The sequence below is a fragment of the Erythranthe guttata genome, chromosome 14, assembly GCF_056151865.1.
Source record: "Erythranthe guttata isolate IM_541 chromosome 14, IM_541, whole genome shotgun sequence".
Lineage (NCBI taxonomy): Eukaryota > Viridiplantae > Streptophyta > Magnoliopsida > Lamiales > Phrymaceae > Erythranthe > Erythranthe guttata.
Window position 1 is genome coordinate 7,448,023 of NC_142546.1, and position 25,810 is coordinate 7,473,832.

Consider the following 25,810-nt stretch of genomic DNA (forward strand, 5'->3'; position numbering starts at 1 on the left):
TAAGGTCAAAGTGTGAAAAATTAACGGTGAGGGCTACACTGGGATAAATTTTCAAGTGCATGGGGCAAATCGATACAATCGAAAGTAGCAGGGGTGAATAGATATCGAGCCAAAAAGTACATGGGTGAAAGTGAAATTTACCCAAATAAAAAATACACTATCAGTGTAGATTAGGAATTCGAATTCCAGAATGCCAGGATTATTTAGGTTATGATGATTTGAAATGATTCCAGAATCAGTTCTTCATTGGTAGCAAATGTTTATCTATCAAGCAGAAGAAATCTACAATTGGGGAGTAGAAAAAGGCATCGAACCATTGCCGCAGCTTATTGAGCTGCGAAACAATGGCGGAATCTCCTCTTTCCCTTTTTTTCTCTCAAACGTCTCATCAGATTTTTACAGAGCTGTAAAACAATGGGGGAATTTCCGCCTCAGTCAAATTCCAAAGGTACGTGGCCCAAATTCACGACTCAATTAGGTCAATTGAATATTTTTTGTTTTTTTCTCAAACAGATTTTCTGCATTCTTTATGAAATCTCCCTAGTTTGACTCTGCAATGTCGTATACATGCAGTTGATTTGGTGGGGTAATTTGCTGCGTAGTTATAAACAGACTATAAAAATGTGGTCTTTTTATATGAATTTCGATCGAAAGGTCAATCGCGAGAGTCTTCCTTCTGAAATTTGTTTATGGGTTTACGTAATTTTGGAGCAAGAGTGCTTGCTTATGTGTTCCTATTGCAGTTGGCTTCTTTGTTTCTTTATTTTTTTGTGTTAATTACGGCCTAATCCCCGAGGTAATGTCAAATTACGAAAAGCCCTCTTCCATTTCTCAACTATGAATTTTCTTACATGTTCACCCTTATGGTGTCAAATTCAACGGAATCTTATAGATTCCGTGAAATATTCTCTAGTTTGTACTCGTTTTTTTGCGAAAATGCAGTTTCTTATGCACCGCAATCTGATATTGACAAACCAAGAGACACATCTTATGTTCATCTTGTTTTAAAATGTGGAGCTCGAATGGGGTAAAACAGGTAGAAACAGGAGAATATTCCACATAATCTAGAAGATTCTACTAAATTCGACACCGCAAGGGTGGACGTGTAAGAAAATTCATAGTTCGTGGGTGGTTGTAATTACCTAAACATGAGGGGCTTTTACGTAATTTGACTTACCTCAGGGGTTGACCGGAATCTACCCTTTATTTTTATGTCAAGAATTGTTCAACAGAATTAAGTTATAACTTATTATGGATGGATAGTGGATGCTTTTGTTATAGGTGTTTTGGTATGGAAAGAATGTGCATTCTTGGTATAAAATATGATTCAATTTTTTATTTCTTTTTCGAAAGGTCAATTCCATTTTACACACATGCATGGAGCTGTATAGTTTGGTGGACCTTTCGTTTTCTCTGCCCTTTTTTCTTCTCGGTTCCAACGAGGCTTTGCATCACCAAATGTGGGCTTCTTGTGGAAAAAAATGTTACTTTTACTTTATCAAGATACAATGTTTTTGCTCATTAGTAATGATGGTTTTTCGAAAAGATCAAACGCCTCTAATATTTGTCAATTTGGTGCCGAACTCTGATTAAATAATCGTAAATTTCATATGAAGTTTTGTGGAAGTTAGGTGAGATAACATGTAGTTAGAATATGAAGTATATATAAATGTGGAAGCATGCTTGTTTTTTTTTTTTTTTTTGCAATTGGATGGAAAAAACCGTACTCTGAGTCTGCGAATTCAACCATAATTATCAATTATGCACAGCTGGACTAGAAAATACGGTGAATGTATAAGCCTCCAACGTTGTATAGAATCTTTACTAATGTGAAAGTAAAGTGTGGAAAAAAAAGCCCCGATTACTTTTATTTGTCTCTATGTCTTTTTAACCACTTGTAAAGTCAAAATCGTAGTTTTGAATGTTTTTCTTTGCTGCATGGAAATGGAAGACGAGGACATTTTCCTATTGACATTTCAAAGATGGAAGATAATATTTGTCATGTGCATTTAAGATTAGTCATATGACTTCGATTTCTTGCTGCATGGCTATGGTTTAATGCATAGGCATCCATATTAACTGTTGGATCGATTTCTCTTCAGTACAACTTGAATCTAATGCACAGTAAAAAAAATTGGATCAAATTGCACATATAACAACTCAACCACACTTATAATCTCGTTGTGTTATATATCTTCCGAATTGGTTTGCGATTATCTGGCGGTACATTAAAGTATTGCTATGTTCTCGAGGGAGTATTTGGTCAAACTCTATACTTTATAAGTTTCCTTTACTGAAGTGCACGACTATCAAAGCCATAGCACAAAGTTTTGGTTTTCCGTTGATTGTTTTTGGTGTATAGAACAATTAACTAAGGGAAGAAATCACAAGTAGGAGCTTTTAAAAAGGTAATCTTGTTCTGGTCTATGTTTTGTAAATTACGCGGATGCCATAATCCAACAACTACGAATGGAGAAAAGAGACCATGGAATATGATCTATGTTTCTGAACCACTAGATTTTTTTCGCACGTGTGAACACGTAAAGTTTAAAGGACCAAAAATTACAGGACTTATTCAAGGCATTCCTACTTTGACATCAGACGAGGATGCAACCTGAGAGCGACACAACCTTTTCTTTTGCTATTAGCACGAGTATAAAACTCGGTCGCCCCTCCATTCGTAAAATGTGCTCATTCATACTTTATCTATTATCTACTATTTTGACATTTATAAGTTAGCTCCGAAAATGTATAAGAGTTTATCTTTCAGTTTCATGCCTTGCAAAACCATTTATCGAACTAGAGCTAGGTAATGCATTAGATTGAGCTTTGTTTTTCTTCGTAATCTGTTTATTATATCTATACTTGCCTCTTCAATAATGCATTGTGTCATTTGGTTTTCATGCAGCTTCACATCACAAGACAATGGAAACGGTATGTGATCACCTTTATTGTAAGACGAATCGAGATTTTTCATCAGTATATATCATTGTTGAACAATATTTATAATTCATGCAGTTACAAGTTATCGTACAAAAGTTGCTCGTAATCCAACATTGGAGAGGCTGCAATATAACTATTTGTTCCCTGAGGTTGGTAGTTCGTTCGTATCTATCCTTGTATTCTTTGCTGCAGGACAGCCCGATTACCTATTTTTTCCTTTTTTTTATTAATTTTTTTTAATCTTTTTGATGGAAAATGAAACTTTTAATCACCTGCTATTGTGAATGTAATGGCTTGCTATATATTACAGATTTCTGCACGTGAACTCGAGCACATTAAGAAATATCCTAATGCAAAAGTGATCAGCCTTGGGATTGGTGATACTACGGAGCCATTACCAGATGTTGTGGCTTCGAGCATGGCTAACGTAAGTTTCGAGCGAACTCTAATGTTTGTGGTGTTGATGATTTGTTATCTTATGAAGGCAGGATTTCGCCTGGTTTTCTTGAAGAATAATAGTTATTTTTAATACGACCTCGAAAATTGTGGTTTTTTTTTACCGTGTGAATAAATGTTTTGCTTTCTTGGTGTACTTGGTCACAAAATTGCATGCTCATGCCTCCTCGTTTATATCAATGCATTGTTTTATGTTTGCTGACATTCTATTTTTCCAGTATGCACACAGCCTCTCAACACGTACGGGTTACAGGGGGTATGGAGCTGAACAAGGTAGCAAGGTAAAGCAATGCTTGATCGCCATCTGTCTTCTTCTTCTTTTATAACTTGGTCGTGCGTGTTAACTAGATCCAAGCCTTTATTTTATGTTCGTCTACTGAAAAATTAATTTATAAGAAGATATTGTAATCGTGTATAAGATGTTGTGAAGTTCGTTTTCTCCAAGGCAAAAACTCAAGTCCCCGGTGTTGCAGGAACTAAGGAAAGCAATAGCAGAGACATTCTACAAAGATATGGGCATAAAAGACACGGAAGTATTTGTATCAGACGGTGCACAGTGCGATATATCTCGTTTGCAGGTATTATTTTTATCCCGTTCGTCCAGAAAAAAATGTACGTAATAACTGAGATGTGGCATTAGGCTTCTGCAGTGGCGGGGTCAGAATTTTGTGACCGCATATACATTCAAAATTAAAAAAAAACTTTATAACAAAACTAGATTCTTGAAAAGGGGTGGGGGGCCATGGCCCCCATAGCCCTATGCTGGCTCAGCTGGGATTTTGGGAAGTGATTTAACAATTTGCTTTGTTTCCTTGCAGCTTCTCTTTGGATCTAAAATGTCCATTGCGGTTCAAGATCCAATTTTTCCGGTGATAGTTCGAAACTTTCGTTACTTTGATATTAAATTTTGTAAGTAATAGTGTATCTAAAAAAAAGAAAGAAACGAGATTGAGAAAATGGTTAATTCTCTGATCTGAATAATGAAAACCCGGAAAATAAATAGAGGAAACTAATAAATAAACTACGAAAAACAAGAAATCATGATATGAGACTCCCCACATCATTAATTCAGGAAACTATATAGTAAATTCCCGTGATTCCGTTCTCGTTTAATTTCAGATATATTCTCAGATTTCAATAGTATATATAACTCAGATTTGCTCAATTATCATTGTTTGAAATTGTGATCATTTACTCATCTTTCTTTTACATGTACAGTTAACCTCTATAAATAACCTCTATAAATTAATGCAGTCGGGACTAGGGAAATTCTATTAATTTAGCGATTTATTAAATTATCGAGTTGATAATTTAACACGTTTTCACGGAGTCGGGACAGTGAGAAACTATTATTTAATCAAGGTTATTAATTTATTGAGTATTAAGTTATCGAGGTTCTACTGTATTGTTTCTCCGCTTCTCAGAAATGGCTTGAAAGTATTTATGTACCGATCATTCCATCATGCATTACGACGTGTGTTCTTTACAGATTTATGTTACTTTTGATGTTTTCTTACAATACATGAATCAAGACAGGCCTATATAGATTCAAGCGTGATAATCGGACAGGCTGGCGATGTCGAGAAAGAATCGGGGTCGTATAAAAATATCCAGTACATGAAATGTGAACCCGAGAATAGTTTCTTCCCCGATCTCTCGAAAACCGGTAGAACAGATGTTATCTTCTTCTGCTCTCCAAACAACCCCACTGGCCATGCAGCATCTCGTCAGCAATTAGAACAAGTCGTTCGATTCGCACAAGAGAATGGATCCATCATCGTATACGACTCGGCATATGCTGTTTATATTTCCGATGAAAGTCCTCGTTCGATATACGAAATTCCCGGGGCTGAAAAGGTAAACTTATAAAAAAAAAGTGATCGTTTATAAAATCCGTTTGAAACTCTATTTGTTACCATAAATAAAAATGATAAAATTCACATGTTAATTTCGACTCTATTCTTTGCCACAGGTTGCTATAGAAGTCTCATCCTTCTCCAAGATTGCTGGATTCACCGGGGTCCGCTTAGGCTGGACCGTAGTGCCAAAAGAACTCTTGTACTCGAATGGATTTCCTGTAATAAACGACTTCAATCGAATTGTATGTACATGCTTTAATGGAGCTTCGAGAATAGCTCAAGCAGGTGGGCTAGCTAGCTTATCCAAAGAGGGTTTTAAGGTCAGTTTCTTACATCACAAGTTAAGTTTGCAATAAGTGATTCTAAACTTGTTTTTTTTTTTTGGGCAAAATGGTTAATATCGAAACTTTATTTCAGGCTGTAATCTCACTTATCGACTACTACAAGGAGAATGCCGAGATTCTGTTGGAGACTTTTAAGTCGATGGGGTTGAGAGTTTACGGAGGCGTAAACGCGCCGTATCTTTGGGTGCATTTTCCCGGTTCGAATTCTTGGGACGTGTTTGGTGAAATTCTCGAGAAAACGCACATAATTACAGTTCCGGGGAGTGGATTTGGTCCAGCTGGGAAAGAGTTTATAAGGGTTACTGCATTCGGTCAAAGAGAAAACATACTTGAAGCTTCGAGGAGGCTAAGGAGCTTTCTCTAACGCATACGTAAAATGCTCTATATATTCAAGAAAAAATCGGAATATTGCTATTTTCGTCGTGGAACTTCGTAGTTAATTTAGCATATTTCGGTTTTTATACTAGCAAAAATCGAGCATTTTTTTATTATTATTGTTTTCTTTTAATAATAAAAGACTGAAAAGAGCAAAGTTTCAGCATTGTATCCTGTAACTAGTTTGAAATTTCTTTAATAAAATTGCATTAATATATATAATCATAGATGCTATAGCCTCACATTGTCAAAAACCGAATATACTCGATCTCCGTAAATTCAGCAATCGCCTCGTTACTTACTATATATAGACAAAAGAGCGTTGACATGTCATTAAAGTTAAACTTTAATTACTAAATCTGTTAATAAGGGGTAAATGTTACATTTGCTACTTAAAGTGTATTTAAGTAATGAAAATTCCCGCAGCAACTCAAAAGACGGCACGAGCATTCAACCCGAATAGTGTCTGCATCGTCAGCAACCCGTCCAAACCCGAACAACTATTCCTCTTCATCAACCCGAACAACCCGAATAATGTCTGCATCCTCTCCAAACCGGTATTTCCGGTGATCATCAAGTTCAAACCCGAACAACTATTCCTCTTCATCAACCCGAACAACCCGAATAATGTCTGCATCCTCTCCAAACCGGTATTTCCGGTGATCATCAAGTTCAAACTACTCGCCCGGGGGTCGCGACCCCCCATCTCCAAGCAATTCTTCATCAACCCAAAAAACGCATGCATCGTCAGCAAGCTGTCGGAGCCCGCCTGGTGACTTTTTCCGACGGCCCTCTTCAAGTTCAAACTCCGAGCTACCTTTTCCAAACCCCCGTGAAGTCCGACGAACGGAATCATACTCTTCAAATCGTAGACATTCCCTTTGAAATACTTCCACACTTGCCTCATAAAACCATCTAAATCATCCGGCAACAATTCCCCGTCGTTCAGAATCTTTGTCAAGTACGCGAAATCGTACGGCCCGTGGAAGGTGAGCCAGACCAGCCTGCCGGAACACGACCGCATCCCCAGCTCCGAGCACTTGAACTGCAGGGCGAACTCGCGTGAGTCGATCCCGTATTTCTTGTTCCGCGACAAATCGATCCCTTGTTTCTCGAGTAAGGATACGGATTCCGTGTTATGGGGGTCGACGGCAGAATCAAACTGAAAGTTGAATTCCCAAATTTGCTCCAGACGGGTTTCCGCCGAGCGGGGTAGATTGCCGTACCTGTCGAATATTGTCAGGCCGAGTTGGATCAGTTTTAGCGCATCGACGTTTCTTTTGATGTTGGAGTAGAATTCCACCGGGGGGCGCATGTGTGATGGCACCCCGTCGGGGTTGTAAATTGTCCCCGGAAATTCGGTGTCCATCGAGACGAAGATGAACTGGCGGCGATCGGGCGGCAGACACATATCGATGTAACGAAACTCTTCCTCCAGATTTGAAGCCCAAACATGGCGTACTTGTACGTGAGACGAAGAAGAAGAAGGCGACATTGTTTTGTGCAATAGTGATTTTTTTTTTTCTGTTTTATTTTTCTTTGGTTGTATTGTAGATCTGTAGTGCGGAAGTAGGGTATATATAAAGAATATGGGTAACTTGTAAGGCAAGTATTTGGGTTTTTATGCCAAATATTAATTATGGTAACTAAATCTTTAGGAAGAGTTTGTTTAACTCATTCAATTTGATTAACAACCAATCACTATCGAATTAGGATTTTCCTTTTTGGTATTTGCATCAAATTGATTAAGACCCAACCACTATCGAACTAAGGATTTCTTCACGTATTGAATTTTTTTTTTTGTCGGTTCCAACTTTTATTTTATAATATTTGTTTCAGGCTTTTTATACAGGAATTAGAAATAAATATTACCAAAAATAGGGTAGGCCCAAATATATATTAACTAGGGTAAATTGCAACCACATATGAGGTATGATTAAATTACGAAAACCCCCTTCTTATATGAGTAATTACAACCACCTCTCAATAATAATATTTTATAACCGTTTCCAATACAATCGAGAGTAGAAGCGGGTACAGTGATATCGAGCCAAAGTACAAGGGGATAGTGAAATTTACCATAAATTTAATTATTAGTATAACGACATAAATACCCTCGAATAATATTTATATAAAAATTATTATTTATGTAAAATAATGAAACAAATCCAACATATATTAGTCTCTATCTTTCTCCTCTTACCTTTATCTCAATCTCTTTCTCTTGTCTCTCTCATGATGCAAATTATAAATTAAACAACATAATGCAAATTAAAATTTTCAACAACATAATGCAAGTTTTAATTCAATTTTGTTATTTCAAATTCAATTTTGATATTTTACATTCGTTTTCGGTATTAAAATTGTGAAATAAATTTATAATTGCAAAATGCAAATTGTAATAGTAAAATAATATTTCAACATCAAATTAGTTATTACTTCAGTAAATAGCAAACACCAAAATGAATGTAAATTAGAAAAAACAATTTTGCAATATAATGATGCACATTCTTTTTTTGTTTGTTTTTTGCATTTCGTAGCTTGTTGTTTGCAATTAAATAATGAACTATTTTGACAAACACCCTTTATTGAATTTTAACTTCATGATAAATCTATTTTATTAATTAATACTTGACATAAGTCCATTTGACTCAAATTACCCGAAATGCCCATGTCACACTCTCTCCATAATAACTCCTCATAAATCTCACGTCATTTCACTTTTTTTCGTTCATTCTTTTTTTTTTCCACTCTATAGGTTAGGTATTTCCATTCTAAAAAAGGTCAAAAAGAAAAATGAGGTTGCGCTATAGAAAATAAAATAAGATATTTTTCTTTATAAATTAATAGGCCTATTATTTTATAAGATATAGATAGACCTATAGGATGTTTCTTATGAAATCTTAAATTTTTTATCTCCCTATTGTTTAATAGTGTTTTATATTTGGTTTCCTTAACATTAACTCAATCAATTAAAAATAACCGAATTAAGCTTTCTTATTATACATAGTTTTCATCTTCTTATTTTTAAATTTTTAAATTTTTAATTTTTTTTATCCTTTTCAATTTATTTAACTTTTTTTCGAATTTTGTTTTCTTCAGGCTTTCCCTTTTTTTTTCGTTAAAAAAATATTTTTCGATTTTTTTTTAATCCTTTTCGATTTTTGTTATACCTTTTGTTAAATAAGTCATAAATAAAAGAAAATATCTGAAATTGCGTAAAGTCTATTCCCTGGAATAAGTAAACAAAATCCGTGAAAAGTCACATTGTGAGGGGTTGGTGTAAGAAGGAAACAAACTTTTGGGGTTTTGTGGTAATTACGAGTAAGTGGGGGTATTTTTTATTATTTCACCTAAGTTTAAGGGGTTTTCGTAATTTTCCTTTTTTTTAAATGTAAAAATTAACCTTCATAAATCAACTTAAATTAATATATTAAGGTTTAACTAAAACTATCATTAAATTAATATTTTTCAGACACCTAAAAAGGCTTTAAAGTGGTATGATCATACGGTTAAATTGTCAGGACAGATGGAATGAAGGGAGTCATATGCTGGATGATGGTCCAGCCGCTTATCATGAGGTCTTTTTCTCTTTATTTATTTATTTTATTTATTTTATTTTTTGATTTTTTAAATGAGCTTAAGATTATTTTGTAACAAGGTTTATGGGTAGGTCTTCAAGAATTTAACAATCCATCAAATTTATATAATTTACTAATTAAGGCCCCGTTTAATTGACAAGATAAGTCATGATTAACTAAATAGTTGGACTTAATCTGATGTTTGGTATCGTCAATAACTTGCCGGGTCGACCTGTCAAAATTATATAATCATGGCTTATCTTGATTTATTTTAACTTATCTTGCCTTTTAATGTGTTTTTTTTGACGTTTCAAGCTCCAATAAAATAATTGAAGCTCATTAAATTTTTTAATCTTATCTTGACTAATTTTATCTTACCAACCAAACGGGGCCTAAGTGGATTATAGTAAAAAGGAAAAAGCAAAAATCGTATATATTATTCACAATTTATAGAATGTATTTGTTCACCAACTTATAGGGTTATAACATAACAATAACATTATTTAGATAATGATATTTATCTAAACAATTCCCGCATCAACTCAAAAGACGGGGCGAGCATCCAACCCGAATAACGTCTGCATCATCAGCAACCCGTCCGAAAAACCCGAACAACTATTCCTCTTCATCAACTCTAACAACCCGAATAATGTTTGCATCATCTCCAAACCGGTTCTTCCGGCGACCATTAAGTTCACACCGCGGGGGTCACGACCCCCCTTCTCCAAATCCCCATGCAATCCAACAAACGGAATCATTCGTTTTGAAATACTTCCACACGTGCCTCATAAACTCATCTAAATCATTCGGCAACAATTGCCCGCCGTTCAGAATCTTTGTCAAGTACGCGAAATCGTACAGCCCGTGGAAGGTGTTTCTCATTATTTATAGGGTAAATTACAAACACCCCCCTGAGGTATGACCAAATTACAAAAACTCCCCTCTTGTTTGGATAATTACAACCACCCCCCTCAACTCATCAAATTTAGTGGAATCTTCGAGATTATATGGAATATTATCACTTTTGTACCCGTTTTATCCCATTCAAACTCTACATTATGAAGCAAGATGACCATAATATGTGATTTTTAGCTTGTATATATCAGTTTGTGGTGCATCGGAAACTGTATTTTTTACACAAATAGTACAAACTAGAGCACATTTCACGGAATCTAGATGACTATGTTGAATTTGGCACCATAAAGGTAAGAAAAAATCATAGTTGAGGGGGGTAGATGTAATTATCCAAACAAGAGGGGGGTTTTTGTAATTTAACCATACCTCAGGGGGGTGTTTGTAATTTACCCTTATTTATATCATCTTAATTTGGAGTAATTTTAGTCAATTTAAAATTCACATATATGGAATTATTTTGTTTTTTTTTTTTTTTTATATTGAAATGCAGTAGAGATGGAAGCCAAGTCCGCTCTTTAACTTTTATTAATTGCACTATTAGTATACAAATTAAGGGCGAATGGCAAAAAGGCCCATCACATGGGACTTAAATGCATTTTGGTCCACAAAAAAAAAAAACAGTCTCTCAATTAAACCCATCCCCATGTCTTTAGTCTAAAATACCTTCAATAATATAATTCTTATCAATTCCATCCATTATGCTCTAACTTCCTTAATATTACACATTGACCCCAGATGTAAACAAATATATCACATTAACCCCCAAAACTTTTTTTTTTCAGAAATTTTTTTTTTCTGAAATATTTTTTTCCGGCCAGATTCCGGCGCTGACTTTTTTTTTTTTTTTTTTTTTTATATTTGTTTGAAAACTTTTTTTTTTTCCTGAAATTTTTTTCCGGCCGGTCAACCACCGTTGACCGCCGGTCTCCGGCGTTCACTTTTTTTTTTTCAATTTTTTTTTTCTTAGAAAAAAAAATATGTTAATTAATATTATTGTTTTGGCTACTAAATTACTGTCTCAGACAGTAATATTATATATTACTGTTTGGGATAGTAATATTATGAATATTATTTTCCCGAACAGTAATATTATTAATATTATTGTCTAAGACAGTTAAATTACTGTTGGAGACAGTAATTTAGCATCCAAGGCAGTAATATTAATAAAAATATTTTTTTTAAGAAAAAAAAAAAAAAACAAAAAGTCAATTAACAGTTAAATTACTGTCTCCGACAGTAAAATAACTGCTGGAGACAGTAATTTAGCAACGAATACAGTAATATTAATTAAAAATATCTTTTTTAAGAATAAAAAAGTCAATTAACAGTTAAATTACTGTCTCCAACAGTTAAATAACTGCTGGAGACAGTAATTTAACAACGAATACATTAATATTAATTATAATATTTTTGAAGAAAAAAAAAGTCAATTAACAGTTAAATTACTGTCTCCGACAGTTAAATAACTGCCGGAGACAGTAATTTAGCAGCCAAGACAGTAATATTAATTAAAATATTTTTTAAGAAACAACAAAAAAAAAAAAAAAAAAAAGTCAACGCCGGAGACCCGGCGGTCAACGGCAGTTGACCGGCCGGAAAAAAAATGTTTTTCAAAAAAAAAAATAAAAAAAAAAGTCAACGCCGGAGACCGCCAGATCGTCGGCGGTCAACGGCGGCGACCGGCGGTCTTCGGTGGTGGTGGGTCAAAATTGAAATTAGGGTTAAAATTGGTTAATTGATGAAATTGAGCTAAATTGGTGGTAAATTATGAAATTGAAGTTGAACTGAGTTTCATTGAATTGGGGGTAATTTTGGTATATATAAAGAGATTTTCCTAATTTGCAAATAAGTTTGAATGTGGTCGATTTATTTGAAAGACAAAAAAGTTGGATGTCCCTCTTTTAATTAAGTGCCCTTGTCATGGGCCTATTTGCCATTACCCCATAAGTTAATCTTGTAATTAAAAAACATGCCCCCTGAAAAGGTAAATTGTTTCAACTGGCCCTTCAGACTTTATAATCCTACTTTGAATATTTAAATTTTGACCCCCAAAAAAACAAAAAAAATAAAACATGAACCTTCATAATTAACTACAAATTCTGATTAAAAAAAAAAAATTAACTACAAATTCATTTCCCCTGTAAGCCAAATACGAAATTCAATTTAAATTAATCAATAATATAAATCTCCCACTCAACTATTTCTACGCTCCAACAGCAGAGGGGAAAAAACATAAGTACAAAAATAAACATAGATAACAAATTAACGAAGAACACAATTTAACAACAAAAACCATTCATCAACTAGCAAGGGTTTTGTATGCATGCATGCATAAAACCAACTCAAGACAAACCATACAACTTATACTTGAACCTCTGCAAAACTCGATTCATCTCTTCTTCGGAACACTTTCCCTTCAGCTCGAAAAACACCCTGATGATCATTAAACTATCCGAACCTGCTTGATGCCTTTTCCCCGTCACCCTCTCCAAATTCAAACTTCTAGCCACCCCCTCAAGCCCCCCACCTAGCCCAAAAACTCGAACCACGTTCTTCAAATCATAGACCTCGTAACCGAGGAAACCCCTCACGAGCATCATAAATCCATCCAAACTCTCCGGCAGTTCCATCCCGGTTAGAATCTGATACGATCGGATAAACACCCAACCCAGATGTTTAAGTTGCTAGGAGTCTTATTTTATTATATTATTTGAATATTATTATTTATAAGTATTTAGGAGTCCTAGGTATTAATTATTCGTAATAGTTATCTCTTTTCTTGTGGAAGAAGAGTTGTGTGGTAGGATGAGTCTAGTTAGGAGAGTCTATATAAGAGTCAGTAGAGTCTTTTCTATCGTTATGCAGAATAAAGTTAATTTCTCTTTCAATAAATCTTACGCTTCCGTGAGAAACTATTGATCTTACCAAGAGATCGCATCAATTGGTATCAGAGCGAGGCTGAGATAATATCAAAGCTCCGTTGATTCGATGGCTACAAATCGAGAGCGATTTGAGCGGCTGGAAGATTCGGTGCAAGAAATCCAGGCGTCAATGCAACAGCTCCTCGCACGTGGTCAGGATCGCCGAAGAAGGAACGGATCGCAGACGCCAACAGACGAATCTTCTGGTGGTGATAGCGATGGAAGCCGAGGGTCCAACGCTTCGATTCGGAGTCGGGCGTCAGCTCACGGTGAACGGGAAAGGCGACGCCACCAGTTTCGGATGGATTTTCCGAAATTCACTGGTGAAGAGCCGAGAGTATGGCTCAACAGAGCGAAACAGTTTTTTCTTGCCAACGACATTCACGGGCATAAAAAAATCATGTTAGCATCATACAATCTGGAGGGGGACGCGAACCAATGGTGGCAATGGTTTGAACGCACAAATCGAGATCGCCGAATTTCGTGGAATCAATTCGAAAGGGGGCTACTTCTTCGCTTTGGCCATGGGGATTACGAAGATGCCAATGAATCCATGTGTCGTCTACGTCAAAAGAGAGGGTTCAGTGAATATTTAGGAGAATTTGAAAGGCTTATGAATTGCTTACCAGAGTGGCCAGAGGTGGCTTTAATGGGAGCTTTCATGGCGGGACTTAAAGAGGAAATCGCAAGCGCTGTAAGGTTGTTCAAACCGAAGAATCTTCAAACTGCGATTGAGTTGGCCAAGAGAAAAGAGGAACAACTACACTATGGAAAAGGAGTGATGCCAGGGCACATGACATTACCTATCGATAACTTGGGACCGGTCGAGCGATCACCCCCAAAGGAGGCACGAAAGCTGACATGGGAAGAGATGCAACAAAGGCGTGAAAAAAATTTATGTTTTAATTGTGATGAAAAGTTTGTCCGAGGCCATCAATGTAAAAGGGCTCAAGCTTTGCTAATTGAGATCGAAGGGAGGGTTCGAGATGATGAGAACTTTGACGAAGAGCCCCATATATCTCTAAATGCAGTGGGAGGCGAGGACGGAGTGTCGACTATGCGTTTGACGGGCACACTTAAGAATGAACCAATCGAGGTATTAATCGACAGTGGGTCGAGTCTAAATTTTATTAACCCTGGCTTGGCTTGTCAACTGCACATGCACGCTACTCCAATTAAACCATTCTCGGTTCGGGTGGCGAACGGGGACAAAATAGAGTGTCGGGGAAAATTTGGGTTGAATGTGATGATGTTGCAAGGATATGAATTCCAAACCGATCTATTTGCATTACCAATAAACGGGGTGGATGTGGTACTCGGTATGCCTTGGCTTGAGAGTCTTGGACCGATGTGGATTGATTACCGAGCGAGAACAATGAAATTCAATGTCGGAGGTCGAGAATACCAAATTCGGGGAAGAACGAGGGAAATCAATTTAGTGGCTGCACTAAAAATCGAGCGCTGGGGTGAGAGAGGCAAGGTTCAGGTGAAGAATTCTCCAAAACTAAACCTTGAGGACAAGGTTTGTCTCGAAGAGGACGGGAATGATACGATCGGATAAACACCCAACCCAGATGTTTAAGTTGCTAGGAGTCTTATTTTATTATATTATTTGAATATTATTATTTATAAGTATTTAGGAGTCCTAGGTATTAATTATTCGTAATAGTTATCTCTTTTCTTGTGGAAGAAGAGTTGTGTGGTAGGATGAGTCTAGTTAGGAGAGTCTATATAAGAGTCAGTAGAGTCTTTTCTATCGTTATGCAGAATAAAGTTAATTTCTCTTTCAATAAATCTTACGCTTCCGTGAGAAACTATTGATCTTACCAAGAGATCGCATCAGAATCTTGATCAGGAACCGTAAATCGTACGGCCCGTGAAACGTGGCCCACTTCAACTCTTTCCCGGCGATGTATCGCCTGAACAGTAAAGCAAATACCCATGATTCGATTCCTTGTTGCTTGTTCTTCAAGAAATCGATCCCCTGACGCTTCAGGAAGGATACAGATTCGGGGTTTTGGAGATCGCGATCGGAATCGAAATCTCGGAAGTTGAATTCCCACGAGCAGTGGGACCTGCCGTCGGAACTGGAGAGGGTGAGGCCGAGTTGGATGAGCTTCAACGCATCCACATTCCTCTTCATCACGGCGTAGAATTCCGTCGGGGAGAGAGTCTCTAGCGAGTGTCTGGGTATATTGGTCTGGTGGTATACGGTCCCTGGAAATTCCGTGTCAATGGAGACGTACGGAAACAGTGATGCACAGTTGTTGATGCGAATAAATTCCGACATGAGATTGTGGGGCCAGACATTAATTATCTCCGGCGACAACATCGTTCGTCTTTGTTTTCTTTTTTTTTCTTTTTTTTTTTTGACAAGAAAGTCAGTTATATTAAGAAGGAACACGTAGAGTTCTCTCTTCGTTTGCTGTATATATAACATTATTAATATCTTTGAAGTACTAGGATTCCTAGTCCTAATTGTATATGATTATTATTTAGTAGTGCCGTTTCATTCGAATACATACAATTGTTTTCAAATACATTTAAAGTATAAGTTTTTCTTATTAATTTGTTTGTTTCCGTCAGATTTTAATTCAAGTATAACTAATGAGATTTTTAATTAAACATTAATCTATAAGTTTTAGTTAATTTAAGGGCTGCTTTCATTTACCTCCCTTATACAATCAAAATTTTCACTTACCCCCTCTGAATTATATATTTTACGTATTATACCCTTCTTTAAGGTAAATATTGATTTAGCCGAATCCGTTGATGTTGTTTACACCGAATTCTTCCTTCATACCGGGTTCTGCAGAATAAGACCAGAAAAAGAAAAACCGGGCTGATGCCGGAGTTAGCACTCCGACGACGAAATTAGTAGGTTCCTTTAATATAGGATGCTCTCGCTAACTAATGAGTTATTTTTGAATTATAGAGGCGTGTGTGTGCTTATCTGACATTTTACTATTTATAGAAAAATTTGGATATCAATCTGGATTTTACTCCAATTTAACCCGTCTAATCAAATTATTCCGGACTCCAAATAAAGATTCAGTTGAGCTTAACTTGTCTCTTCAAGGAAAAGTGTTGTGTGCTACATATTCCCAAAACTGCATATTCCCTCATATTCATGACACATGAGGAGACATGCATTAAATGTGAGGCGGCTATGTCGGACCTCTAGCCTGCGAAAAGACAATCCCTTCCTCCTCAGCTAGCGAGGGGCCGTCCTCCTCTCGCCTCCATGCTGGGCCCTGCGGGAGTCTTCCTATTGGGCCCTTGTTGGGCCATCCTCTTTTGAACGGGCCAAGATACTGATTTTACCGAATCAAATATATATCCCCACTTTTATTTTCAACAATAATTTTATTCAACTTCCATTATTTTTACATACTTTTTTTTTATAATTTCTATTAACTATTGTTTTGGTTTTATTTTATAGAAAAACATATTTTTTTTCTCTTAAAAGTAAATCATAACAAGAAATTCCAATAAAAATATATGACGTGGCATGTATTTTAGGAGTAGAAGAATTATTTAGTGGGACTTCTGATTTTGTTGTTACTCGATATGTATTACCTTTTGTAACTTGAAATGATTTGTGCAGGCCAAAATTAAACATTCAGGCACATTTTTTACCATTCTTCAAAAAACAAAAAGTAAAAAAACTCAAAACTCTCTCAAACTTTCGATTTTCTTTCGCAAAGCCCGTGCAAATCGTCAACAGATCGGAGGTAATTTTTACGTTTTTACGATCCTCTTGTTATGTAGATTACGAATCTGGAAAAAAAAACGAAAAAAATCACACATTGGCCTGCTCGTGTGAATTTACACGAGCGCATCCACTGTGCTCGTGTAAATCCACACGAGCAGGCATTTTTATTATTATTTTTTTTAATTGCTCGTGTAAAAACACACGAGCGGTTGCAAAGTGCTCGTGTGATTTCACACGAACGCTTTTCAAGCGCTCGTGTGTTTTTACACGAGCAGATTAATTTTTTTTTATTTTTTTTTGATTTATAAGATGCTCGTGCAAAAACATGCGAGCATTTCAACAGTGCTCGTGTGAAATCAGATGAGCACTGTTGAAATGCTCGCATGTTTTTGCACGAGCACAACAATTTAATTTTTTTTTTTTTTATTGGGTAAGAATAGTACAAAAGGTAAATAGTTATGGTAAAAAGGTAAAAAATCATGGTAAAAAAATGTCTGAATGTTTAATTTGGCCTGCGTATATCATTATCCATTTTGTAAATATATGAATTATGAGGGCTGCAAATTTTTTGTTATTAATTTATTATATGTAAAATTAAATCATATTTTTCGTTCTTTAATTCAGTTGTTTTTGTGTAATTTGCTGTTCTTCATGTGATCGACGGAACATCTTTGTTTAGTGTAACGATAAGTGGTCAAACAATTTTATTTGTTTTCTTAAAAATTATAGGCTAAGTTTTATTCTTGTAATCATCTCCATTAATCGAGTCGTTCACGAATCGAGTTCAAGTCGTTTGATTTTGTTTACATATTTTATCTTTATCTTTTTTACTCAAGTTCGAGATGAATATCCTAACTTATCGAATGAAAACATGTGATCAAGTTAGAATCGTTATTTTAATAAATTGAAGATCAAACAAACTTGTAATAAACAATCTCGACCCTTACATTTTTTTTCGTTTCTTTAAAGTTATTATCTTTAATTTTAAAATTTTAACTTATCTACGATCTTTTTTTTTTTGTTGATTTTTAATATAGTTAAAATTAAATACTATCTATTTCAACAACTATTTCATAACTTTATATCGGCAAAGGGTAGAACCCATTTATATATAGTTGTACAGATAAATCTCTATAAATCAATACAGTCGACACTAACAAAATTATAGTAATTTAGAAAAGTATTAAATTATCAAACTATTAATTTAGCATATTCTTACCCAATTGGGACCGAAATAAAGTATTATTTCTACAAAATTATTAATTTAGCGAATAATTAATCTATTGAGATTTTACTGTAGCTCATTTAATAAATGAATTAATTTTTTTCCTTTAAAACAAATATACATATAAATAAAAATATAATAATAATTAAATAGAAGCAAAAGTCAGCTAATTTGCCCAGTTGAAAATCACGTTGATCTGCAGACTTGCCCTCTACTTCTCAACTCCCCTCTTCACTTTCTTCTCTCCACTGGTAAACAATTTCCTCAATAATTCTTTTTTCTTTCTGGTAATTTGTAATTCTAAATTCGATTGGGTTTCTTGTTTTAGCACTAATAATTTTGATTTGTTCTGCTGGGTCACTTTTTAATTCCATTAATTTATCTGGGTTCTCCTTGTTTTTGTGTGTGTGTGTGTGTGTGTGTGTGTGTGTGTGTGTGTGTGTGTGTTTTAATTTAGAATTTGAGTGGGAATTTTAGGGTTATGATCTTCTGTTTTTTCCTTTGAATTGGAGTGAGAATTCTAAATTATGTGTGATGTTTTATGTTAGGGTTTATCGAGAAGAAGCTAATTTCTATTTACGTAATTAATTTATTTTTGTAATTATCTTGTTTTGTTGTATCCTATGGTAATTGACTTCTTGTTTGGTTTGTTGAACTATCAAGAAATGGGTGTTCGACACACGAGATAGCCGATCGAAAGTAAAGTCGGCGGATAACCCTCTTCGTTTTTTACTTGCAAAACGGTGAAGAACTCGTTCGATGGGAGCTAAATTGAGTTCGAGCAATCACCAACCGAACAGCGACGAACTTTCCGATGCCTCTCAAACGGAGGCAAGTAAGAGACAAAGAACGTCGACTACCAACTTTAGCGACGAAAATGAGCGGCTGTTTCCTGACCTCCCCGATGAAATCTCGATCCAGATTCTCGCCAGACTCCCGAGAATCTATCACCTCAACGCGAAACGCGTCTCCACGACCTGGAAATCCGCTCTAACTAGCGATCAACTCTTCAAATTAAGAAAAGAACTCAACAAAACAGAGGAGTGGCTCTACGTTTTAACCAAGAAAACCGAAACTGATAAGCTCGTTTGGTACGCCCTCGATCCAATATCCGGTATGTGGCAAAGATTGCCTCCAATGCCAAACATTGCCTCCACCGAAGATGGAATGAGAAGAATCTGGAGTAGTATCGCTCGTTCGACCGTTATTACGGGTGCTGCTGTAAGAAACTGGCTCTGTAAGAAGAAGAAGCCGCTCGAACAAATCCCGTTTTGCGGATGCTCGATCGGAGCAATCGGCAGCTCTCTGTACGTCATTGGCGGGTTCTCGTGGGCCCGGGCGACGAGCACCGTTTTTCGGTACGATCCGATTTTAAACGCCTGGTCTGAAGCAACTCCCATGGCTAACTCCAGAGCATATTCCAAGACAGCTGTCCTAGACGACAAACTCTACGTTGTTGGAGGCGTCACGCGGGCGAACGGAGGACTTACACCTCTTCAATCGGCCGAGGCTTTCGATCCTCTTACGGGGAAATGGTCGGAATTACCGAACATGCCCTTCTCGAAAGGTCGGGTTTTGCCTACGGCTTTTCTTGCCGAAATGCTCAAGCCAATTGCTACTGGAATGGTTTCGTACAGAGGGAAGATTTACGTGCCGCAGAGCTTGTACTGCTGGCCGTTTTACGTCGATGTTGGGGGGGAGGTGTACGACCCCGAAACGAATTCTTGGGCGGAGATGCCAGCTGGCATGGGCGAGGGGTGGCCCGCGAGGCAGGCGGGGAATAAGATGAGTGTGGTTGTTGACGGTGATTTGTACGCGTTGGATCCTTCTTCGAGCTCTCCCGACAGCGGTCGGATCAAGATGTACGACTGTGGAAACGATTCTTGGAAAGTGGTAAAAGAAGATGTGCCGATTGGTGATGTGGCGGATCCGGAGTGTAAGTATTTGCTCGCGGGTTTTCTTGGAAATTTGCATGTGGTTGCGAAAGATGTGGATAGTAAGAAGATATCTGTTATGAGGGCAAATAAGGAAAGTGGATGTGATTCTTCGATTCCGACTCAATCATTGGCTGATTTGGGTGAATCTTTGAAGGAATATTTTGGGAATATTCCGGTTTCTTCTTCGGAGAGTGTTTGGCAAGTTGTTGGGTCGAGGAGCGGTGGATCTGTAGAGCTGCTTAGCTGTCAGAGCCTTGAAATCTAGCTACCGAGGGATTTTTATTACTCGGGACTCGTTTTAAATTCGAGTGCCTTAGCGTATAACTAAACACCCTTTTGTCTATATATAGTAAGTAACGAGGTGATTGCTGAATTTACGGAGACCGAGTATATTCCGTTTATGAGTGTGGTGCTATGGATGTGTTTGTTGATCAAGGTTTAGTTGGTGCATTCGTTTTTCTTGTTATCTTTTATGACAATGTGAGGCTATTTTATATATATATATATATATATATATATATATATATATATATATATATATATATATATATATATATATATATATATATATATATATATGACTTAATCCCACTTTGCACCCCTGAAATATACCACTTTGGCATTTTGCACCATTGAAACACAATATATGATGCATAGTGCACCCCACGTGAGTTTTTAAAGCTAATAAAAGTAATTTAATATTTTTAGTGGTATTTAAAAATTATGTTTTTTATCACAAAAAAATATTTTACGAAAAAAAATCCTTCATCTATTTCGTTGTCAAGTTATTTTAAAATCAAATTTTCTTCCTAAAATTCCACCAATTACAGTAAAATATCTATCAATCAAATAATTTCATGATATCCGTTTATTTGATTTTATTTTGTAAGTATATATATTTTTTCACAATTGTCCAATGTGATTATTATTATTTCGCACTTTTTGCGCTTGCAATTAAGTTGGCGGTTGAAAAAAATAATAATTTAATTTGTTATTTTGCACTCAGGAAAAAAAACCAATAAAAAATGAATTATACTTTATTATTCAATTACGGGTGCATTCTGAATGATTTATTGTCTTTTGAGGGTGTGTGCAAAGTGGGATTAAACCCATATATATATATATATATATATATATATATATATATATATATATATATATATATATATATATATATTGATGAGGGGTGATTGTAATTACCAAAACATGAGGGAGGTTTCGCAATTTGACCTTACCTCAGGGTGTTGACGTAATTTACCAAAATAAAATCAAGAAGAGAAGAAATCCTTATTCAATTGTGATTGGCTTTTAATCACTTTGATGCAAATATCAAAAAGGAAAATCCTTATTCGATAGTGATTGGTTCTTAATCAAATTGAATGAGTTAAACTCGACCCCGTAAGAAGAACTTGTCCTAAAAAGAAAGAAAATACACAACAATCTACACACCGCGGCCGTATTCTCTATCACACTATTGTTAAACTTTTGTTATGTGATTAGAATATATAAACGATGAGGAGAGAATCATGTTCAAATTGTTTTACATGTTTTAAGTATTTACAAATAAAATTTAGAAATATATTACACTAAGTATAAAGACCGATTTACGATATATCTCCGATTAATCACCGTCGCGCCGATTTATCGTGTGGCGGTCCCTAACCGCCTCGGATCCGATAACCGATATTTAGAACCTTGATATATATATATATATATATATATATATATATATATATATATATATATATATATATATATGGCGAATGGCAAAAAGGTCCATCACAAGGGACTGAAATGCACATTGGTCCACAAAAAAAAATAGTCTCCAAATAAACCCATCCCCATGTCTTTAGTCTAAAATACCCTCCATAATATAATTCTTATCAATTCCATCCATTATGCTCTAACTTCCTTAATATTACACATTGACCCCTGATTTAAACAAATATATCACATTAACTTCCAAATAATAATTTTTTTTCTGAAATTCTTTTTTTTCCCGGCCAGATTCCGGCGTAGACTTTTTTTTTTTTTGAAAACTTTTTTTTCTAAATTTTTTTTCCGGCCGGTCAACCGCTGGTCTCCAGCATTGACTTTTTCTGAACAGTAATATTACTAATATTATTGTCCCAAACAGTAATATTACTGTCTGAGACAGTAATTTAGCAGCTAAGACAGTAATATTAATTAAAATAATTTTTTTTAAGAAAAAAATAAAATTTCAAAAAAAAAGTCAATTAACAGTTAAATTACTGTCTCCAACAGTTAAATAACTGCTGAAGACAGTAATTTAGCAACGAATACAATAATATTAATTAAAATAACTTTAAAAAAAAAATATCAATTAACGGTTAAATTACTGTCTCCGACAGTTAAATAACTGTTAGAGACAGTAATTTAGCAGTCAAGACAATAATGTTAATTAAAATGTTTTTTTAAGAAAAAAAAGTCAATTAACAGTTAAATTACTGTCTCCGACAGTTAAATAACTGTTGTAGACAGTAATTTAGCAGCCAAGACAGTAATATTAATTAAAATATTTTTTTAAGAAAAAAAAAAGTCAATTAACAGTTAAATTACTGTCTCCGACAGTTAAATAACTGCTGGAAACAGTAATTTAGCAGCCAAGACAGTAATATTAATTAAAATATTTTTTTATGAAAAAAAAAATTATAAAAAAAAAGTCAACGCCGGAAACCCGGCTGTCAACAACGGTCGACCTACCAAACAAAATTTTAGAAAAAAAAAGTTTTCAAAAAAAAAGAAAAAAAAAGAAATAAAAGTCAACGCCGGAGATCGGCGCTCAATGACCAGCGGTCTCCGGTGGTGGCGGGTCAAAATTGGGGTTAAAATTGAAATTATGGTTAAAATTGGTTAATTGGTGAAATTGAGCTAAATTTGGGTGTATATAATGAAATTGGAGTTGAATTAGGTTTCAATGAATTGAGGGTAATTTTGGTATATATAAAAGAATTTTCCTTATTTGCAAATAAGTTTGAATGAACTGGATTTATTTGAAAGACAAAAAAAGTTGGATGTCCTTCTTTTAGTTATGTGCCTTTGTCATTGGCCTTTTTTAGATTAACCCATATATATATTGATGAGGGGTGATTGTAATTACCAAAACATGAGAGGGGTTTCGTAATTTGATCTTATCTCAAGGTGTTGACCGTAATTTACCCAAATAAAAATCAATACGAGAAGATATCCTTATTTAATAGTGATTGGCTCTTAATCAATTTGATGCAAATACCAAAAAGGAAAATCCTTATTCGATACTGATTGGTTATTAATCAAATTGAATGAGTTAAACTCTTAGCAGGATTTTGTTACCATAATATTTGGCATCAAAACGCAAATATTTGCCTTCCAAGTTACCTATATATACTTTATATATACCCTACTTACGTTCTACAAATCTAAAACAATACAACCCAAAACAATAACAAAAAAAGAAAAGAAAAAAACAATGTCGTCTTCTTCTTCGTCTCACGTACATGTATGCCATGTTTGGGCTGCAAACCTGGAGGAGGAGTTTCGTCACATCGACAAGTGTCTGCATCCCAATTGCCGCCAGTTCACCTTCGTTTCGATGGACACCGAATTTCCGGGGACAATTTACAATCCCGAAGGGGTGCCACCATACATGCGCGCCCCAGAGGAGTTCTATTCCAACATCAAGCAAAATGTGGACGCGCTGAAGCTCATCCAGTTGGGCCTCACAATATTTGACAGGTACGGGAATCTACCCCGTTCGGCGGAAACCGGTCTGGAGCAAATTTGGGAATTCAACTTTCAGTTTGATTCCGCCGTCGACCCCCATAACAAGGAATCCGTATCCCTACTCGAAAAACAAGGGATCGATTTGTCACGGAACAAGAAATACGGGATCGACCCTCGCGAGTTCGCCATGCAGTTCAAGTGCTCGGAGCTAGGGCGGCGGTCGTATTATGGCAGGGTGGTTTGGATCACCTTCCACGGGCTGTACGATTTCGCGTACTTGACAAAGATTCTGAATGGCGGGGAATTGTTGCCGGATGATTTAGATGAGTTTATGAGGCACGTGTGGAAGTATTTCAAAGGGAATGTGTACGATTTGAAGAGCATGATTCCGTTCGTCGGACTTCACGGGGGTTTGGAAAAGGTAGCTCGGAGTTTGAACGTGAAGAGGGTCGTCGGAAAAAGACACCAGGCAGGCTCCGATAGCTTGCTGACGATGCATGCGTTTTTTGGGTTGATGAGGAGTTGTTTGGAGAAGGGGGGTTGTGACCCCCGCGGTGTGAACTTGATGGTCGCTGGAAGAACCGGTTTGGAGATGATGCAGACATTATTCGGGTTGTTCGGGTTGATGAAGAGGAATAGCTGCTCCGGTTCGGACGGGTTGCTGATGATGCAGACGTTATTCGGGTTGGATGCTCGTCCCGTCTTTTGACTCACTCGTAATTACCAAAAAATCTCAGAAGTTTGTTTCCGTCTTACACCAACCCCTTACAGTGTAATAGATTTACATGGATTTTTTATTTATTTATTCCGGGGAATAGACTTTTCACGGATTTTTTGTATTTATTCGGAGGAATAGACTTTACACAATTTCAGATATTTTCTTTTATTTATGACTTGTTTAACAAAAGTTATTAACAAAAACCGAAAAAGATTAAAAAAAATCGGAAACACTGAAGAAAACAAAATTCGAAATTTCTTTTTAAATAAATCGAAAAAGATAAAAAGATAAAAAAATTTAAAATAAGAAGAAAAAAACTGATGTATAACAGGGAGAGAAAAAAATTAAAATTTCACAAGAAACATCTTATAAAATAATCGGCGGCCTATTATTTTACAAGGAAAGAAAATGTATAGGGACGGTGGATGTTTAATCTAAATATTATCTACGGTTGTAGTGGGCCCAACTTAATCTGTACCCCACCGCACCAAATAAAACACTCCGTAACTTTTTGCAACCTATAGAGAAATGGCGACGGAGGATCATGAAAATAACAAGTTTGAAAATTTCGAAATATCACAAAGAGTAGAGCTCCTATACAAGCAATTTGCTCATTTTTTTTTTCTTTTTTGGTTTTTTTTTTTTACCCACTGAACAATTTAATAATAGAAACAATTAAAACCCCAAATCAACAAAATTCCTTCGCCCTTTTCCGTCGGGAATTTCTGAATCGATTTCAATCCCTGAAGTAATTACAAAATTACCCCCAAAAAAACAAAACTTAGGGTTTGGTTTCGTCTAATTAGCGTACATATTACGTATATATTATTATTATTATTATTATTATTATTATTATTATTATTATTATTATTATTATTATTATTATTATTATTATTATTATTATTATTATTATTATTATTATTATTATTATTATTATTATTATTATTATTATTATTATTATTATTATTATTATTATTATTATTATTATTATTATTATTATTATTATTATTATTATTATTATTATTATTATTATAGTTACTTGTATAATAGGTTACCTTGTCTAATAGGTTAGGGTTTCCTATATGTAACTATATATAT

General features: G+C 35.4%; 6 protein-coding genes across 7 annotated transcripts; 4 read left to right on the forward strand and 2 right to left on the reverse strand.

The window, feature by feature from the left end:
- Positions 1-2,471: 2,471 nt before the first annotated feature.
- On the forward strand, positions 2,472-6,202 carry LOC105960145 (putative LL-diaminopimelate aminotransferase, chloroplastic). 2 transcript variants are annotated; one of them, XM_012984316.2, is made up of 10 exons: positions 2,472-2,687; positions 2,909-2,934; positions 3,019-3,092; positions 3,254-3,370; positions 3,618-3,680; positions 3,873-3,977; positions 4,218-4,268; positions 4,936-5,256; positions 5,372-5,578; positions 5,676-6,202. In XM_012984316.2, the coding sequence occupies exons 1-10, from the start codon at positions 2,608-2,610 to the stop codon at positions 5,964-5,966; spliced, it is 1,335 nt and encodes a 444-aa protein (XP_012839770.1). In that variant the 5' UTR covers positions 2,472-2,607; the 3' UTR covers positions 5,967-6,202. The 2 variants fall into 2 exon arrangements, with proteins under 2 accessions (XP_012839770.1, XP_088669831.1); XM_088813705.1 differs by having other exon boundaries at positions 2,669-2,809.
- A 105-nt stretch (positions 6,203-6,307) lies between these two features.
- LOC105960123 (putative CCR4-associated factor 1 homolog 11) lies at positions 6,308-7,556 on the reverse strand. Its single transcript, XM_088813706.1, has 2 exons — positions 6,569-7,556; positions 6,308-6,477 (listed from the first exon to the last, which is right to left on the reverse strand). Exons 1-2 carry the CDS (start codon positions 7,470-7,472, stop codon positions 6,452-6,454), a joined length of 930 nt encoding a protein of 309 aa, XP_088669832.1. The 5' UTR covers positions 7,473-7,556; the 3' UTR covers positions 6,308-6,451.
- Positions 7,557-13,461: 5,905 nt separating this feature from the next.
- Positions 13,462-14,955, forward strand: LOC148765045 (uncharacterized). Its single transcript, XM_088812655.1, has one exon. It carries the CDS (start codon positions 13,462-13,464, stop codon positions 14,953-14,955), a length of 1,494 nt encoding a protein of 497 aa, XP_088668781.1.
- A 225-nt stretch (positions 14,956-15,180) lies between these two features.
- On the reverse strand, positions 15,181-15,726 carry LOC105960122 (putative CCR4-associated factor 1 homolog 11). The gene has a single exon (XM_012984297.2). It carries the CDS (start codon positions 15,724-15,726, stop codon positions 15,181-15,183), a length of 546 nt encoding a protein of 181 aa, XP_012839751.2.
- Positions 15,727-18,471: 2,745 nt separating this feature from the next.
- Positions 18,472-20,742, forward strand: LOC105960144 (F-box/kelch-repeat protein At1g22040). Its single transcript, XM_012984315.2, has 2 exons — positions 18,472-18,585; positions 18,998-20,742. Exon 2 carries the CDS (start codon positions 19,094-19,096, stop codon positions 20,534-20,536), a length of 1,443 nt encoding a protein of 480 aa, XP_012839769.1. The 5' UTR covers positions 18,472-18,585; positions 18,998-19,093; the 3' UTR covers positions 20,537-20,742.
- Positions 20,743-23,740: 2,998 nt separating this feature from the next.
- LOC105962870 (putative CCR4-associated factor 1 homolog 11) lies at positions 23,741-24,703 on the forward strand. The gene has a single exon (XM_012987204.2). The coding sequence runs from the start codon at positions 23,741-23,743 to the stop codon at positions 24,701-24,703; it is 963 nt and encodes a 320-aa protein (XP_012842658.2).
- The last annotated feature ends 1,107 nt before the right edge of the window (positions 24,704-25,810 follow it).

Excerpts from the sequence above, each read along its gene's own strand:
- LOC105960145 (XM_012984316.2), top strand. The coding sequence starts at position 2,608 with ATGCAACCTGAGAGCGACACAACCTTTTCTTTTGCTATTAGCACGAGT. Across the intron at positions 3,093-3,253 it reads ATAACTATTTGTTCCCTGAG|ATTTCTGCACGTGAACTCGA; the intron begins GTTGGTAGTTCG and ends TATATATTACAG. Across the intron at positions 3,681-3,872 it reads GAGCTGAACAAGGTAGCAAG|GAACTAAGGAAAGCAATAGC; the intron begins GTAAAGCAATGC and ends CCGGTGTTGCAG.
- LOC105960123 (XM_088813706.1), bottom strand. The coding sequence starts at position 7,472 with ATGTCGCCTTCTTCTTCTTCGTCTCACGTACAAGTACGCCATGTTTGG. Across the intron at positions 6,478-6,568 it reads GTTGATGAAGAGGAATAGTT|TTGTTCGGGTTTGGACGGGT; the intron begins GTTCGGGTTTGA and ends GAAGAGGAATAG.
- LOC148765045 (XM_088812655.1), top strand. The coding sequence starts at position 13,462 with ATGGCTACAAATCGAGAGCGATTTGAGCGGCTGGAAGATTCGGTGCAA.
- LOC105960122 (XM_012984297.2), bottom strand. The coding sequence starts at position 15,726 with ATGTTGTCGCCGGAGATAATTAATGTCTGGCCCCACAATCTCATGTCG.
- LOC105960144 (XM_012984315.2), top strand. The coding sequence starts at position 19,094 with ATGGGAGCTAAATTGAGTTCGAGCAATCACCAACCGAACAGCGACGAA.
- LOC105962870 (XM_012987204.2), top strand. The coding sequence starts at position 23,741 with ATGTCGTCTTCTTCTTCGTCTCACGTACATGTATGCCATGTTTGGGCT.